Genomic DNA, 15255 nt, shown 5'->3' with positions numbered 1-15255 from the left:
GCCATGGCAGCCCGGGGGCCAGGCCTTGGCACGGCACGGAGGGGACAGCTCTGCGAACAAGGCAAGTCCTTCGCTCCCTCCCCACACCCTCCTCGTCCTGCCTCACCTCCAGTGGCATCTCACGCACGGGGTGGGGTTGGTGCATGATACAGCAGTGGCCAGTGCCAGATTTTTTTTTTTTTTTAAATACAAACCCCATATTTAGGAAGAACCAATATGAGTTCGTTCTCAGAAGAGAAAGAATATTCTCTTAAGGTCACTTTTTAAACCTGTTCTTCCCCTCCCTTCCACCCACACAGTGAAATTATCAAGTTTCCAGTAGGTTTAGCTGAAAAAAAAAAAAAAGAGAAAAGGCAAGTTTCACCCCGATTTGGGAGAGTAAAAAACATCTGAGAGGAAGCCACAATAAAAAGAATTCACTACTCTTACAGCTTCCCCAAATTAAAAAGTTTTTAAAAGGCAACAGTCATTTCCTGGTTCTGTAGTTTGTTAGAGAGGCCTAGATACCTCCCGACAGGATCCGCTAACATCACAGCAAATGTCAGAGAGGGGAATGCCTTACACATTTCAGTTGTAGGTTTTGTTTTTCCTTTTTTTTTTGTTTTTTTCTTTCTTTCTTTTTACAAAAAGATGCAGCATATGTTAATAACTATACAATTCCCTTCCAGGACAACAAACCGTTGGTCAGTAGTGATTGAGGACATTAAGGACATGACAGAGACACCGAGCACAACCAAAATAAAATGATGAGTCGCGTGTCAGTTGTCTGCCAGGTCAGCACGGCGCAGGGTTCTCTGTACACAGCTAATGTACACACATGCTTCCTAGCGCGCCCCCTTGCTGTTCCTCAGCTTTCCAACACGAGAGCTGCCGTTTTCTTCCCCCCTCCTCTTGGGAAGGAGGAAACGAAGGAGTTGCATCCCCACAAAGGAGTAGGTACAGCTGAGAGCGGGGCCTGTCCGGGCTGAGAACGGGAGCGGGGGGACGAGCGGCTCGTCCCCGGTCTCCTGGCAGGGACGCTGGCCCCGGAGCAGAGGCGTATTGCTGGGCAGTGCGAGGTATAGTGTTCATTCCAGCCTGGTGGCACTCGAGACGTGTTTGTTCCAGTGAAATGCTACATTCAGACAGGATGCCCCTTCCCTGGCCGAAAGCCCTTTTCTGGATATGTTTTGAAGGCAAATCTTGGAAGAGCCGAGGTTCCACCCTTGCTGTATTGCCTAGGAGAGGGACGCAGAGCACTTCAGTCCTCTCAGGTCTCTTGCTCCCTCCCTTCTTGGAAGATTATGGTCGGTGGTACCTAAAAGCCAAGTGAAAAATCTGAGTGTCATCCTTGGAACTCAGGTTAATGGTTACTGAGGCCCTACCGATGGCCAGAAAGAGTAAACCAAGTTATCTCTAAACTCTCAGCCTCAGTGAAGGGATTAACACCAAACTATTTCACCTCTGCCTTAGAAAGCTCCTGGAAACAAAGGTCTTAAATGATTTTCCAATCTAAATTATCCTCTGAAACACTCAGTAACAGAGCAGCTGTTGGGGGGAGGAAAGGATCACCTGGGCCATGATCCACAGGTTATCCTGGAGATAACTTCCGTGCTAACCCCAAGGTGTTTTGCACCTTGTACCTGTCCCTAGTCCCAGAAACGCACACTCCTGCTGCGAGCTCGCACTGGTTTCAGACCAGTCACAACCGCAAACCAGCCACTGGTCACTTGGAGTTTGCAGGATCGAAGCCCCAGTTTAAGGAAGAACAGCCCTCTGCTGCCTGCTGCTCCCCCAGTCACCCACCACCACCCAGGCAGAGGGACATTCCATCTCCAACTGCCACATGGGTAATTTTTCTAAGTTTTACCGTTCTGCCTCTCAGCACAGCTCTCCCAACAAGACTGAAACTCTTGAGTAACGCATTCTCGCTCACCTCGTGAACTGCTTGCTGTCCTCGTGGACTTCCATTTCACAGCTCTTGAACTCATTCAGCTCCTTCCGGATGGCCGCCTGCACAGAGAGGGAGAGAACTTCCTCATCCCCTGCTCAGCCATCACCCCCACTCCCATCTCGAGTGAGCTCAGACACGACAAGAAGGTGCTGCACCAAACTTTCACAGCAGGCTGAGTTTAACCTGCCCCACACCAAGGGCTGGGCACAAGTGCACAGGGAAGATGGTGACGGCTTCTCTGCCGTCTGTGAGGAACAGCACTCCTCTGACCAGCACCCTGCACCTTGTATCACTCAGGAGATGAGCCTGAGGCCATGATGGTCTGCAGATCGTGCCTGCTTGGCCTTCACGTCACCATGGAAGGGGCAGGGCTGGGGATAGCGCAGGTGGGTGTAGGGGCACTGGTGGGGCTCAGTGGGGTGGCAGAGGGAAAAGATGCAGAGGTGAGGCAAAAGGAAGAGAGCAAATCTCCTTGGCTCACGCTCCTTTGCACAGGAACATCCTGATTCTGGCTCCTCTCCCCACACTCCCCATTACCTTGTCAGCTGGCGTTAGCTTTGTCCATGGCTTATCCGCTCGCCGGTCGTAGTCTTGAGCGTCTGTAACTTCCACATACTCGTTAAACCTCAGGATCTTCCTGGCCTGCAGCTCTGCCACCGTGGGCCTTTGGCTAAGCTGGACACCAGCAAGGACAGAGGTAGTTAGTCTGTGCCTTGTCCACAAGGCAGTTCAGGACTAAGCACCCAGAGCAAAACTAAAACCCATTCCCTCACTGGGCCTGAGCCACAGATCCCACTGGGTCCTGCTGGCACCCTGCGAGGGATCAGGCAGACCCTGGATCACGAGGCCAGGCAGGGCACAGCCTCAGCCACACTGCTGAGGCCAAGGAAGACACCAAGGGGTTGGGGAACAGCCACGACAACGCTGAGCCCTGCGTGACACCCCTAAACCAAGCCAGCCTCTTCCCTGCTTTGGCAACACCCGCATTTCACACCCACGGGCCCTGGGGAAGCTTCTTCCACCGTGAGGAATGACCACGGGTATCCTGGACGTCAAAGCCAGAAGCAGCCGCTGCTCTGCTCAGCTTCTGCCATGCTGCTGCTGCTTTAGATGTGGAGTTTGGGCAGCCTGGTGCGACAGTCGTGCCCGCTGAAGGATCGTGTTAGAACAGCCAGGCCAGCAGCAGCAAACCTCGAGTGCCAGCTGCCCAATTCAGTTCTCATCGAGCCCATTACTCGTGATGCCAGCTCTGATCTATCACTGACGAACGTGGCTGCAGCGCCCAGGACTCACTGCCGGTGACAGCCCCCCTTCCAAAGTCACTGCGGTCAGGGGGCACCGGGGACGCTTACGCAATAGCCCCGTGACTTCACCCGCAGCGAGGGCAAGGTACCCCTGGGGTGCTCGCAGCCATCGCCGTCCCTGCCAGCTCTGCCAGATGGCCCTCACAGCACGGCAGCCAGCAGTACCTTTCTGGTGAGCCGGCGCTTGATCTCTCGCTTCTCAGCTTGACGGTCAGCTTCATTTTTTGCTGCCGAGGGAGAGAAAAAGGTACATTTTTCCTGTAAGCATCACAGGCTTTGAAAAGCGCTTTCTGGAGGTGAACAAAGGCGAGTATTGAGCTGTATCAGATAATCCACCAAAGCCCAACGCGTACCCTCGGCTCGCCCAGCACCCCCTGACTGGCAGTGGCAGATGAATCATTCCCTCCAACCCTGGGTACGTTAAAGATTAATGCCCATGTCCCTAAAATACACCCAAGCCGCTCCGCAGACTGTGCCCCCTCAAGCTGTTCTACTAACAGTTAAAGAGAACAACAGCACGGATAAATATTTTAAATGGAAACTTCCCGAGCTGACATTTCCCTTTCCTCGAGGTGTTTATTTAAAACTTCTGCAGAGCGAGGTATGGCCAAGAGAAATGCCACTGCCTGAGCAATGAGCTGCTGCTTTTTGGATCATGTAACACAGCGCTGTAATGTCTGGACCACAAAGAAAAGCTCAGCCCAAACAAAACCACCTTTAACTGTCCTTGCTGGGTAACATCAGAGTCTTAACCCGCTCATGTTCTCTTCCCTGAGGCATCAGGGAGCCTTTCTGTAACGGGATGCTTTGAAGTGCGCTGTGTGGTACCACCACTAAGGTCTGATTTATCCAGAACCAGTTTTGCACTGTGAAAATCATTGGAACTGCTTTACTACAACGATGGACCCAAAGCACGGTCCCCCCATCGCTGCATTTCAGACAGATTCCAGGTGTACTAAGACATTAAAGGCAAACTTATTACCGAGGACCACTAAGGGTTACTCACGTTGAAGAATGTTCCTCTGCTCCAGTTCTTCTGCTGTCGGTCTCTGACTCAGTCGCCTAAAGAAAAGCACCACAAGAGTGTTAATGTTTTATCTGGCCGTTCATCAGCGGGGGATGAAGGATGCACCCGCTTGGTCTGGGTGCACTGGAAAGCCGCCTTGACAGCCCTCGTCGCCCTGGTCTGTGCTCTCCTCCACTCAGACAGCCACAGGCTGCAGCTCCTCGACAGCTCAGAGGATGCTCAAACAGACAGCAGAGCCAGCTTAGTCCTCCACCTCATGCATCAGCACCCAGCCTGCACCCATTCAGGCTGGACTTGAAGAGCTTAAAGGCCTTTTCCAGCCTAAACAATTCTGTAATTCTATCCACATCTTTATACTCATCCCTAATTCGCAGCAGTAAACGCTTCTGCAGTCCTTGAGATTTTCCCCTCCCAGCCCATTTAGCCCCTTGAAACTGGGGCCGGTCAGGGGATATCGCTCCACTCCAGGAGGAACTTCCAACTTCTATAACCGAGGAGGAAATGGCACCCTTGGCCTCCCAGCCCTGATCCAGCAGCAGCGCCCAACCACTCACCAGATTCCAGCACAGGCAGCGGCTTTGTCCGCCCCCAACCCCTCACACTGTGCCAATGCCTTGAACCCTCCTCCGCTCTTCGTACCTGATCAGCGTCGTCCCAATCTGGTGCCGAATTTCGTTCCACTCCTCCTTGCTCTTGCGAGGGAAGACACTCTTCTCCTCCTGCGGCGTGGTCGCATTCCCCAGCTTTATAGCTAGCGTGTCTTTCCTCTTCACTTTGTTAGCCAGCGTGCCTGTGGGAGGAAGAGCAGCAGGATGCGGCTGAAGCCTGCGGCGACGTGAGCCACGTGCCCCTGCCAGCTGTGCTCTCGCCTGGGCTTTGCTGCAGCTCCTGAGCAAGTCATGCCAGCAACAGCCCACAGGGGTCACCTAGTGCTACCCCCACCTGAAGGGGCCATCTGCAGCTGGAGGTGGGGGCCCTCAGCAGAGGAGCACAGGTTTGGCTGTAGAGCTTTGGAAAAGCAAGGGAAAGGACATGTGGCACATCACGAAACCAAGAACCAGCTGCTTTGAAGCGCTGCGTGAACAGCTCTTTGATCCAGAGCTCAATGCAGCCAGGCACGAGTTCAGCAGAGAAAAAAAAAGCAGCCAGCTGCAATGTCAAAGCCTTACTGTTATGGCTTTCATCTTCTTCCTCATCCTCGTCATCTTTGTAGAGGATGGGCCCCTCTGAGTCTGAGTCGCTCATCCCTTCATCTCCTTCCTGCTCCTCCGGCAGGACCTGGGGCACCAGTTTGGGGATGACTGTGACAGAGGGCACATCTCCAATATACACACGAGGGCCCAAATTCTGCTCCGCTTCTTGGTCATCATCTTCCTCTTCCTCATCGTCTGGACTAACGAGAACACACTATTACATCTCTTAACACCCACCACAGGGGAACACCCCCGAGACCAACACCTTCAGCTCTCCTCTGCCCATAGGCAGGTCTGTGGGGAGCCCAGGAATGCAAGAGCAGCCCCACAATCCTGCACCGACCCCTTTCTCCACAGCACAGGGAGCTCTGGCAGAGGAAACGCCAGAGGCAGGTTCTCTGCAGAACCAAACAGCTTGTTCACCCCTCCTCTTTGGCATGTGCAGGGTCAACCCTGTTCTGACACAAGCCGGTCCTCTTCCATTTCTGTTTTGCAAAATGAAAGGCTAAGGAAGGCCACAAGTGGATGAAACCCAGGACCCGGTTTTGTCTCGGCGCAGTTAAAGTCAGGCCTGGATTCCTGGCATGGACCTGTGTTTGGAGACTGTAACCCACTTCCCTTTGTGAGCAACAAAATCCCAGAGCCAGGATTAATGTCACGGGAAGATGTACCATGAGTACCTCCTGGTCCCCTCGGGCTGAAGCAGATTCAGCCAACAGGCAAAATGGTTTCTAAGCTGTTGCAAAAACCAGTGAAGAAACCAGCCCTTCCCACAGCCCCCTCACGTCATGGCCTTGCACAGCAGGGAGGACGACACCCACGCATCAAAGCCCAGGTGACCCACAGCGCCGCACACGTGGACAGGAGGTACTCACACTTTCAGCATCTCGATGGTGACAGGTAGGGACCTCGTCCTGCCCAGGCTGCCATTGTCTTCTCCAAAGCCATCGTTCTCAAAGAGCAGCGAGTGAGCCCTGTGAGACCCGTCGGCAGGCGGGGTGACAGGCAGAGGGCTGGCCAGAGCTTGCTGGATACGGATGTGCAGCGGGATTTGGGGCAGGCGAGGCAGCACGTGAGGCTCTCCAAACCCTTGCTCCGCCATCCTCTTTGACACTTCCAAGGACCTGAAGTCTTCAGGAGGAGGAGGAGTCTCTTTGGGGAGCTCCAGGGAGCGCGGAGGGTCCAAGGCAGGGGTGGAGGCAGGCAAAGGCATGCGCGGAGGCTCGGGGGGGATGTGTGTGGGCAGTGGCGGCGAAGGCGGGGGCAGCGGGTAAGCAGAGGCCATGTGTGTCGGCATCAGTGTGGGGCGGTTGGATGTTACTGTCCTGTCGCTCGGGGGCTTGGAAGGGACAGCTGCCTCTGGCGTGTAGTTGGGCAGGAGGCCTCTCTTCGGTGGGAGAGGAGGGGAAGGCTTGGACAAGCCTGTACCACTGTTCATCGCTTGAGAAAGTTCAGCTGAAAATAAAAACCACAAAAGCCACTCTATTTAACAAGGCATTTCCCAGGTATCCTTCACCAGGGTGGAATATGCACGGCAAAGCCCTGGGCCGAGCAGTCGCTGCTGCTTTTCTGCTAGAACACGAGGCCAGAAATAACCGGGCTGCAAAAGGCTCTAGTTTGTCCCTCCTGCAGCAAAGGTAAGGCTTGGGAGAGCAGCCAGTAACAGGCAGGCTGAGAGAGGTCTGCGCGTCCTGCTGCTCCGGAGAGAAGCAGCAGCAGCCCTCGGTGACAGCAGATGGAGCTCGCCCAGAGCTGCGCTGTGCAGCCAAGGAGCACAGGTATGTAGGGCACTACACGGCTGTGTTTACAGCCTCGGTTTGCAAAGGAATCCGAGACATCCAGGACACCCCAGGCTCCAGCCACCCTGCACATGAAAACACTTTCTGGGCAGCCTCACTCGAAGGCAGAAGTCAGCAGAGCTGCGTGGCCCAGCAGCATCTTGCTTCCTGCCCTGTTCAGGATGAGGTTCTGCTCTCCTCTCTCTGCACTCTGCTCCTTAAGCCCCATGTAAACCTCTCTGCAAGTACAAAATAACTAACCTAGGAACCTTTCTACACAGAGTTTATCTGCTGGGAGAGGGAATGGAGATCATGTCATATCACGGAAGTCCCAGGAGAAGTTGCACCACTGAAGCCTGCTCTTGCTTCAGGAGTTTGCAGCCTTTTACAGTCACATATCGACGGCTTCTTGGTCTTGGAAAGGGTTTGCCCCTTCAAACCTGCTCGAAGAGGACCAGGTTTGCTGCCTGTTCCACACAGTGCTGGTCCCGGTACGGAGCTGGGAGGAACCTGCAGTGCCAGACACCACAAGAGGGTGCTGGAAGCTGGGAGTGCTTCACCCAGATAAGGCTGCAGAACTGGAGAGAGGTGGGTGCATTTTTGGAATGTTTAGCATTTTCAGACCTTCCCCTTGTAGATTAAGGGCTAGATCGTGCCAAACACCGAGTGCCCTCAGCTCCCATCAACTGCAGCCCAGATGGATTCCAGTATCTTCTCAGCCGTGCTCCAAGCCTGGCAGGACCAGGCTCTGGTCACCTTTGGGTGGTAACAGATTTTGAAAGGCACCAGTAGCTGGCAGAAGGAAGAGACAGAGAAGGGCTGGGCACTGCCCAGAACATCCTCCCAAGCCAGCCCGTCTCCCTTCAGTGCCGTAAACCCAGTGCACCAACTGGTACAGCCTTGTGACGTGCCATGCCACCGGATCTGGTGCTCTGGAACAGCCTACAGTGACTGTGGCTCCTGAACCTGCCAGCAGCACTGAGCACCAGGGCTGCGCCAAGCTCCCGGCCAGCAGGACAGCACCACTTGTCCTGCTTTGTCAAGCTGCTGCTGGTTAAAGTCCCACTCCCTAAGAGCCGAGTGTTTCCTGAGCCTTCTTTCCAGCTGCTGCATCGGACCCACCAGAACTGCTCAGAACGGAAGGGAACGCCGTTGCGAGGGAACAGCAGGGCGATGTGCACGTTAACAACCCTCCCTGCCTTCAGTCAGAACAGCTGCAAAACCCCCGAGTCCAAGCAGGCAGCAAAGACCTGTGGAGAGCTCCCAGAGCCAGCGCCACGGCTGACGGTTATCCGCAGCAACACAAGACTGGCACGGCGATGACGGCACACGTGCCACGGTTCCAGCTCCATCGGCCCTGCCCAGAGCCGAAAAGCCTCGCTCTGCATCTGCATCCTCACGCAGGAGACAGAACCAGGGCTAGCTGCTCTTCTCTCCTCCCTCCCCATGCCTGCAGCCGCAGGTGCCCCAAGCCCAGCGCCACGCTGCTGGGGAGAGGCTGAACATCTGTGTGATACGCTGCTGTCTCCAGCCACACATTTTTTATTCCACAAGCACCTCCTGCAATTAGCGCTGGGGCATTTCAAATACCATCTGTGATGTGTGCAAGCAGCTTAAAGAAAACAAGAAAGTATTTCATCGAGTGCTCAGGCTAATCACACCAGGCTGGCACACAGCAGTGGTTCATACCGCAGCGAGGTCACTTGCAGAACCTGCTGGAGCAAGAAGTCCCGAGCAGAGCCGAGACACAGTTTGCACTGAAAGCAGTGGCCCAGGCTCCTGGCGCAGGGTTGAAGCTTCCACCACTGCCTTCCAAACCACGCTTGGGTAATGCCTCCGAGTGCTCTGCAGACAGCGCAGCCTGGTCTGATCAATCGCCCCAGGAGCCTCCCTCCAAGCTGCGCCACCGCTGCCAATCCCCCCCCAAAGACGAGCCGGTGGCTGTGAAATAGCAACAGGCCCTTGGCAGGATGGGGGCGGTCCTGTTTACTCCAGCAATGGTGCAGCTTTGAGACCCCTGAAATCCCTAAGGAGAGCGGGGACTCACTCAGCTTTAAGAAGCTCTCCCCAGATCTTCTGCTTTGAAAAGTTACCGAGATAAAGACATTTAACGAAGTGGGAAGATTCAGCTCAAATTACAGTCGAGCTGACTCATCCCTGGGACAAGCTGTAAGGACAAGACTAATATGGCAACACTTTGGCCACAGACCTTAGAAAAGGTGCCGGAGTATAACCAGGGAAGTCTGAATTATCCTCCTGCACTAAGTGGAAACCACATGGCCCAGCAGTGACAGCCATAACAGACATGGATTAATGTGACGTGCATTTTGGGGGGGGGGTTGGTTTTTTTTTCTTTTTCAAAGACCAGCTGAAAGCATCAAGTCTCACTGACCAGAGACTCACAAAGCAAAAATATCAGACACCATTCTCCAATCTTGGCTGCCCACAGCAGAATCCCAGCCCTCAGTGAAGCATCAACATGCAAAGTCAGTGTCATGGTGGTCAGAGACACGCAGTCCCCTCTCCCCGCACCACCCCAACTCCTGCCAGAAGCAGGCAGGGATTCCCTCCCGCTGGAAACACGGTGTCTGACAGACGGGACGGCTTGTGACAGAGGACTCCAGTAATTACACTGTTCTCAGGACACGTTTGCCCTGGTCAAACACTGGCACATCACCTGAGTCCAGCTTGGACTGTGGTCAGGAGAGAGAGTCAGACACTTAGGATACATCATGCTAAAAATCTTCCCTGATGAAGGGAAGAGACTCTGACCAAAGGCTCCGGAACATCGACAGGTGAAAAAAAAAAAAAAGCTTACAGAGGCACTTACCTATTAGGGAGTTGCTATTTCTGTTGAGGGGTTTGGGAGGAGGGACGGGAGGCTGTTTGGCAGGAGCTGTGCTGGTTGTGCTGGTGGGAGCAGTAGTGTTGGCACTGGCAAGAGCAGGGGGCAGAGTCCTGGGGGCTGGGGAAGGGGCAACCGTGGAATTGACTGTCTTTGCCGCAGTGGGGGCTGTAGTGGAGGGGACAGTTTTTGCAGTGGTGCTGGCAGGTGTTTGCTCCTTCGCCTGCGTTTCGGTTGCCTCCTGGGAAGTGGAGGGAGGTCTTTTTGGAGGAAGCAGAGGCTGTCTGGGAACAGACGGCTCCTGAGGTGGTTCCAGTTCAGGCCCAGAGTGGCTGCTGGATGAGCCTGCAAAGTGACACAGCTTGGTTTGAGACTGGAGGGCCCAGAGCAGGATGGGAATAACCAGATGAGAACTCAAAACTGGTCCTGAGAAAAACTGAAGCAACTGATTTTGCACACATCTGGTTTCTTACCCTGCCTTTTCTTTGGTTCCTCAGCTGGAACAGGCTTCCTAAGACTGGCTGACTTCGTGGCCTCTTCCTCCTGGCTGGCCAGGTTACAAACCCCAGGGCCACCGATCGGGACTGTGTGGCCATTCTTCAGTGCAGGCGGGTTCAGCTTGTCCGGTTCTTCACCATCTGCAAGGGGACAGGAGGGGAGAGAAGTGAACACAAAACACTCAGAAAGCAGGAGGCAGAGGAGATACAGCTGAGCTGACCACACCAACTGCTCCCTGGCTTCTGAGGAGCCACAGAGGAGCACGCGGCCACACCAGCGAGCTGGACCTGAGAGGCCTCGATTTCCTTATTGACATCACAGTACAGCACTGCATCCCATCAAGAGTTCTTCTTCTTCAGCAGCCTCTTATTCAGAAAGAACGCTACTGCATTTAAGACCAGCATGCCCAGTGCTATGCCTTGGCCCAAGGAAGCTGCAACTGTGGTGAAAAGCCTCTAGCAGCTTCTCTATCTACCCACCGGTGCAGCGCCTTCACAAATCCTCTGCTGCAGCACAAATTCCAACGGCTGCCAAGTCATCTGCTGGACATGCAATAATGGATTCGGATCAAGTCTTAAAACCAGTTGAAGCACCTCTAGTTTCCTTCTGCTGCTACCTCAGGTTCGGCACAAAAATCCCTGCTCTACCCAAACCATCCCACCGCAAGGCATATTTTCTCACTTCTTTTACCTTTCTCTTCATCAGTTGTAATGATACATCTCTGGAATCTGATCTAGCGCATCTTGACTATTTCTACTGTTACGGATGGAGTTTCCCAAATGTTAGAAGCATGACCTCCTCTGCGAAACCCACGCTCTGAGAGCACTGAATGCCCTCACTTCCATGAGGAAACACTCAACCATTCTCTTCGAAATTGCCCTGACAGAACAAACTCTTGATAATATTATTCCCCATATCAGACCTCGTGCCCGCTCTGATGGGCCCGTTTTGTCTCCTCTCCAGCTCAGGAGAGTCTGAGCAGATACATCACCAATTTAAGATGCCTTCCTGTTTCCCATCTACCATCTCTCAAGCAGCTGTGGTTTACCTGGCATCATGGGTCCCGCAGGTGTCAGACCCCAGCATACTCTGCTGCTCTGGTTTTTGATGATTTATTCCACTGCCCTCCTTGTCCCCCACAAGGCACTACCTCCTCCTCCCTGACCTGCTGTTATTGGGAAGCTGAAAGCAAAGAGGCCAAGAACCCAAAAGCTCTGCAAAAACCAGCAGCCTTGGTTCCTGAGAGGAGACCAGAGACCACGCTGCCTCGCTGAGTGGCCCTTCCCTGAAACGCAGGAAGTACAGACAGCAACCAGAGGGAGTTTCCCCCCCAGCCAGGGCTGAAACTCGAGAGATGAGCTGAAGCTTTTTATAGCAGCAATCGCCTCTGGCTGGCTGAGGGAGGTGGAACAGCATGATCTAGCTTTCCTCACCACCCAAAGCCTGCCCGCCCTTCTCGGCAGAGAGCTGCCGTGCGCCAACACTCCTGCCAGCCTTCTCGCACCACCTCACTCCTGACCTCAGCTCCAGCCACCTCCTTCAAGATCAAGCCGGTCCAACACCATCTTCTTTCCTTACTGTGAGCCCAGCACAACCTGCTCACCGCCAGCCCAGAGAGCAGCAGGAACTCCTCTCCCGGCCGCACCAGCTTGGAAAGCCTCCACGTACCTCTTCCCTTCCTCCTCGCTCACTTGTCTCAAAGCCTTTTCCAGCATTTTTTCTCCTAAGAACATGCCTGAGAAAATCAACTGACCTTGTAAAAGCCAGTTTTAAAATTAAACAGCAAATACAACAACCCACCATCGCCGTCTTATGACTGCCCAAATGTCTCGAACTCATAAAAGGGATTAAGAGAATGCACTTCCTGATCTGACCCTCCCGATGATGCCGACTGCTCCCTCATACCTTGGGTTTGCACTTTGGCCAGCTTACAGCCATCTTCTGCTCCTTAAGCCAGATCAGATGACTCAGAGCAGAAAATAATTCCACCCCGTAGCCACGCTCCTGTTCCACCCTTACAGTTTGGAAGATCGCTCCTCTGTCAGCTCTAGTTGGAAGTTTGTTACCCAAAAGCCTTTGATCTCTCTTCCGCAGTTTCATCCCGTGACCTCGTACACTTTTGTACCCCGTGAACTCTTCCTCCAGCCCAGCACTCACACCCGCAGGTGGCTGTAGGTGCTTTCATTAGTGGAGCTGCAAATAACTCCGTCAAGGCTTTTCCTCTCAGTTTTGCTCTCAGTGGTTTGGGCTGAAATCCACTTTTTCAGCTCCTCTTTTCCACTTCGTATCTTTCTTCGAAGAACCAGGAAATCTGCATTAGGTTAAAGCTGCCTCTGCAGTGTCTTTGGAGGAGCAATTCTGCATTGCTCTAAGCCGAAGACCACGCCACCACCCAGACAGGCGGGCTGCCATCCCCCCACCTGGTTCTGCTCCCTCCTCCCTGGTACCCACATCACCTGACACACAGCCAGGTCACAGAATCACAGACTGGTTTGGGTTGAAGAGCTCACCCAGCTCAGCCCCCTGCAGGGAGCAGGGACATCTGCACCCAGAGCAGGGGGCTCAGAACCCCAAGGGCCAACCTGACCTGCCATGGGGCCAGGGATGGGGCTGCTCCCACCTCTCGGATCAGCCTGGGCCAGGGTCCCACCACCCTCAGCACAAACAATCTCTTCCTTCTCTCTGGTCTGAATCTCCCTCTGTCAGTGTAACCCACCACCCTGTTCTGTCCCCACAGCACCCGTTGAACAGCCCCTCCCCAGCTTTCTGACAGCCCCTTGAAGCACTGACAAGCTGCACTAAGGTTTCCCTGGAGCTTTCTCTGCTCCATATGATGGTGAGTAGGTGATGAACTGATCTGGCTGAGGATTTATTTTAGCAGAGTGGCCCCAACTCAGAGACATCAGGGATGACAGAAAAACAGGTAAGACGTCTTTGACAGCAGGGCAAGCTTCAGTAAACCTTTGGTGTGACGAACTATAGCATCACACCAGGAACCATCTCATCTGTAACTCTGAGGAGATGCTCCTATCCGGCATCTCAAAAATTATCAATTGTTTTCTTTTTCCAGGCCCAAGGCCCTGGGGCTGGAGCTGTGAGGTCAGCACCTCTCCCGCAGCAGTTAGAGTGCGGTCTGGGGAGCAAGCGGAACAAGCTGGGGATGGACTGAGCAAGTGTGACAGAGTTGCTCAGCGGGACAAGACGAGGTGGCTGGAGCAGGACACATACAAGAGGGACAGGATGGGAAGTGACAGACAGGACAGCCGTTCCCTCTCTGTGGGCAGCGGACAGGAAGATGTCCAAGACAGGCATTGCACCGCCTTAGCAACATCTTCTCAGCTGAACCGGCTGCCTTCCTTGCCAGGTGTAAAAGTCAGACATACTGAAAAGGGCCAGACAAACAGACAGGAACCAGTTAGCAAAGAGCCTTAAGATTTGTCTCCCACAAGAAGAATGGCTGTGAAGGTGCGGGTTTGCTGGAGGAAGATCAGCTACACAGAACATAGACAGGAGGAGGAGAAGTTCATTTGCGCACTCACCCTGCTCAGGGTCTTCCAACAGAACCCCTCTTTTTACCAGCTCCTCTCTTGGTTTTCGCATAGAAATCTTTCGTTCTAAAACTGATATTAAATTGAAAAGAAGCACTCAGAAAACAGGGTCAGCTGAAAGGTCAAGAAGATACTTTTTTTTAAAGAGATCCTCTGGAGGAAATAAAAGGGCTTCAAATTTCACTGGTTTGGCACGGATTAGGAGGAGGGAGGAGGGACTGCACGTTCAGGCCTGCACTTCACACCAGACTGGTGATGGTGGAGGGAACCCTCCCTCCCTCCCCACAGCTGCTCGGGGAGGCTCCCTGCAAGAAAGGAATTTATTTGTCTGAAACTGCTGCTCCACGCGAGGTGTTTCTGGGGAGATCACAGGTGCCAGCCCATCACCAAAGTCACCATGTGGTTCTAACACGTGTCAGCACTTGGGCTTGCAGCAAGCCCTTCTCACTAGCTGGTGGCTAACGGCGGGTTTGCCCAGCGGAGGAAGGGACTCCCACCCAGCCCCAGTTACCTTCCGAAGTCTCCTTAAATTTGTCACTGCTTTTCTTTTTCCTCCACTTCCAGGGTTTGAAGATCTTGCCGAAACTTGAGAACTTGCTTTTTCTCTTTGTAGGAGGGGTGGTGTCACCCGATTCCAGAACATCTACCCCCATGCCGGCCTCAGCTGGGGGGTGATCCACCTCTTCGGCTGCGCGGGAAAGAACAAAGCAGTTACTCCCTTTGTGCTGCAGGTGACAGCTGCCGTCTCCCACCCCAGAGACGCTCCCGGTGCTGCACGCTCATGCAGGGAAGGTAGCAGACCCCATGCCTTCATTTCACATTAGCTGGGGGAGACGAGAGTGGGGTTTCCACCATTAAAGTGTAAAGGGCAACTGGTAAGAGGCTTCCTAAGGAAAGAGGGGTTCGGTTAAATCTGCAGTGCCAAAAACCACAAATCTCTTCGCTGCAGTTTCTCATCCTCAGTTGGAAGCAACCGGTGCTAGAAGCAAGTAGTTACATGAACACAAATACCTTCCCGACTGCAGTGCCGGCTTTCACAGCTGTCTACGCACACCGAAACCACCAGAGCCAGTACAACAGCCGCGTGTGCTCCCACTCAGCCGCTCTCATTCCTCCCTCCATAAATATG

General features: G+C 53.7%; 1 protein-coding gene across 1 annotated transcript in view; it reads right to left on the bottom strand.

The window, feature by feature from the left end:
* Window positions 1-843: 843 nt before the first annotated feature.
* The window catches only part of PHACTR4 (phosphatase and actin regulator 4), a 22144-nt gene continuing 7732 nt past the window's right edge, over window positions 844-15255 (bottom strand). The window contains exons 2-13 of the mRNA XM_010132350.1: window positions 14638-14814; window positions 14118-14198; window positions 10554-10718; window positions 10066-10425; window positions 6333-6912; window positions 5434-5657; window positions 4904-5054; window positions 4244-4299; window positions 3403-3464; window positions 2471-2608; window positions 1916-1992; window positions 844-1297 (exon numbers count right to left, since the gene is read on the bottom strand). Of these exons, the coding sequence (XP_010130652.1) occupies window positions 1282-1297; window positions 1916-1992; window positions 2471-2608; window positions 3403-3464; window positions 4244-4299; window positions 4904-5054; window positions 5434-5657; window positions 6333-6912; window positions 10066-10425; window positions 10554-10718; window positions 14118-14198; window positions 14638-14814 (2087 nt within the window). The 3' untranslated portion in view covers window positions 844-1281. The remainder of the gene's footprint in view (window positions 1298-1915; window positions 1993-2470; window positions 2609-3402; window positions 3465-4243; window positions 4300-4903; window positions 5055-5433; window positions 5658-6332; window positions 6913-10065; window positions 10426-10553; window positions 10719-14117; window positions 14199-14637; window positions 14815-15255) is intronic.

This window comes from Buceros rhinoceros, unplaced genomic scaffold (genome assembly GCF_000710305.1).
Source record: "Buceros rhinoceros silvestris isolate BGI_N320 unplaced genomic scaffold, ASM71030v1 scaffold4493, whole genome shotgun sequence".
Classification (NCBI taxonomy): Eukaryota; Metazoa; Chordata; class Aves; order Bucerotiformes; family Bucerotidae; genus Buceros; species Buceros rhinoceros.
The sequence above is the reverse complement of the archived record's forward strand: the minus strand, read 5'-3'. Positions and strand labels throughout refer to the sequence as shown.